Source organism: Cebus imitator, unplaced genomic scaffold, assembly GCF_001604975.1.
Source record: "Cebus imitator isolate Cc_AM_T3 unplaced genomic scaffold, Cebus_imitator-1.0 Scaffold763, whole genome shotgun sequence".
In the NCBI taxonomy this organism is placed as follows: Eukaryota; Metazoa; Chordata; class Mammalia; order Primates; family Cebidae; genus Cebus; species Cebus imitator.
The window spans coordinates 337,174-339,480 of NW_016108078.1; the positions used below are offsets into that span (position 1 = coordinate 337,174).

Sequence of the window (2,307 nt, forward strand, 5' to 3'; positions counted from 1 at the left end):
CTCCCAGGTTTGAGTGATTCTTCTGCCGCAGTCTCCCAAGTAGCTGGGACTACAGGTGCATGCCACCATGCCTGGCTAATTTTTGTATTTTTAGTAGAGACAGGGTTTCACCATATTAGCCAGGCTGGTTTCGAACTCCTGACCTCGTGATCTGCCTGCCTCAGCCTCTCAAAGTGCTGGGATTACAGGCGTGAGCCACCGCACCTAGCCCCATGCAGCTATTTCTATGATCTTGGTTAGTGTGAGTCAACCAGAGAGATGAATCTATTCTTATACCAAAAGTATCAGGCTTTTCCGACTGTACGCCTGACGACCAGCCCCTGAATCCCGGTGAATTCACCAAGGCTGTACCATCTTATGAGAGTCTATTCGGTGATTACCTTCTAGGTGCATCCTTTTTACCTTACTGAGCAGCTTCAGGAAAAAGCTGAGAAGCTTTGGAAAAATCACCAAAGTCACTGTTCTGTAGCTTTGGAGTGCATTATAAAATGCTTTGCGTGGGAGACCTACTATCTAGTTCCATTTTTGGCTCAAAATCACATTAAAGCAAATTTATCTTCTCTGAGGAAACATTAGATGATGGGGATTAACGTGGACGAAGTGAGGGCTGGCTGTATACGGAATACATTTAGGATAGAGAACTGATGACAAAATTGTCCAGGATGAAAGACTACATGTAGAATGTCTAGAGGGGACTTGGTAGAAAGCAGGTACTCAAGAAATGGGAGCTGTGATACTATAAGAAGCCCAGCAGTTTGAGTCTACTACATTATTTTGGATCACTACAAGAACTCCTAGTTTGCATCTGGGCGGGGTGGAGGCGGGGTGGGGCATACCCAAGGAGGACCAGTGGGAACTGTGATGTAATTCAAGGATTAGAAGGAAGTTTGAAGGCTGGGCACAGTGGCTCAGGCCTGTAATCCCAGCACTTTAAGAGGCTGGAGGATCACTTGAGCCCAGGACTTTGAGACCAGCCTGGGGCAACGAAGTAAGACCCTGTCTACATAAAAAATAGAAAAACATAGCAGGGTGCGGTGGTGCACAACTGTAGTCCCAGCTACTTGAGAGACTGAGCTGAGAAGATTGCATAAGCCAAGGAGGTAGAGGCTGCAGTGAGCCGTGATTGTGCCACTGCACCCCAGCCTGCCTGGGTGACAGTGAGATCCAGTCTCAAAAGAGAGAGAGAGAAAGTTCAGGACACTTGTGAGTCATTAAGAATAAGCAGAATGGTAACGCTCCCACCTATATTCAGCAAAGGCAAAAAACGTCCAGTTTTCTAAGCGTATCTGATGGCCTCTCAGAAGCTCAGGCAGGCTATGGGCAGTCTCACTGTTAGCATCCCTCTGGCCCCTTTCTGGCTGCACGTAGCATCTAGTATACTAGGTGCAGGTCTTTAGGATACAATACCTGGTTTCTATCTTGTGGTCTCACTGGGAAAAGGGGAAGACTCTGCAGCCCTGTGAGAACAGCTCGAGGCAGGCTAACCCTCACTATACCACTAGAGAGCAGGGGAATGCAATCAAACGCTTGAAGGAGTTGTGACGCTCCCCTGAGCAGTTCAGGTTTCCATGCCTGATCTGATCTTTTGTAGTTTAGCTGAAAAGGCAAAAGGCATCAAACAGAAGGTAAATAATCTAAAAAATAAAAATAAAAATAAGTACTTACTTGCTTATTTCCTTTTTTGTGTCCCTTGGATCCTCTACCAGTCTGTTCTTTTCCATGCCTTTAGCAAGTGAGAGAAAAAGTGATCATGAGAAACATAAAGCCCACACTCCCCTTTTCACTTGGTTAACTATTCGTCTCCTCTTGGAAGTTTGACCCTCTTAAGTTAGATGCCCCTCCCTCAGTGTTACTCCTGTAAACATCTATCTCAGTCATTTCTATATTCTACTAGACTGAATTGTTCTGTATCCCATGTCTTCCTCTAGGGTAAAAACTCTTTAATCAAGGCAGGGCAATTTATTTTATATTTGCTGAACTAAACTGAAAACTGACTTTAAAAATGGAAAGTTGGGCTGGGCACGGTGGCTCATGCCTGTAATCCCAGCACTTTGGGAGGCCAAGGCAGGTGGATCACCTGAGGTCAGGAGTTCGAGAACAGCCTGGCCAACACAGAGAAAATCCATGTCCACTAAAAATACAAAAACTAGCCAGGCGTGGTGGTCGGCGCTTGTAATCCCAGCTACTTGGGAGGTTGAGACAGGTGAATCACTTGGACCCGGGAGGTGGAGACTACAGTGAGCGGAGACCATGCCACTGCACTCCAGCCTGGGAAACAAGAGGAAAACTCCGTCTCAAAAAAAAAAA

At 46.2% G+C, this 2,307-nt stretch overlaps 1 protein-coding gene across 1 annotated transcript in view; it reads right to left on the reverse strand.

Moving 5' to 3' along the window:
- Nucleotides 1-2,307, reverse strand: part of FAM120C (family with sequence similarity 120C) — a 104,844-nt gene that overhangs the window by 4,606 nt on the left and 97,931 nt on the right. The window contains exon 14 of the mRNA XM_017519647.1: nt 1,666-1,723. Coding sequence (XP_017375136.1) covers nt 1,666-1,723 — 58 coding nt within the window. The remainder of the gene's footprint in view (nt 1-1,665; nt 1,724-2,307) is intronic.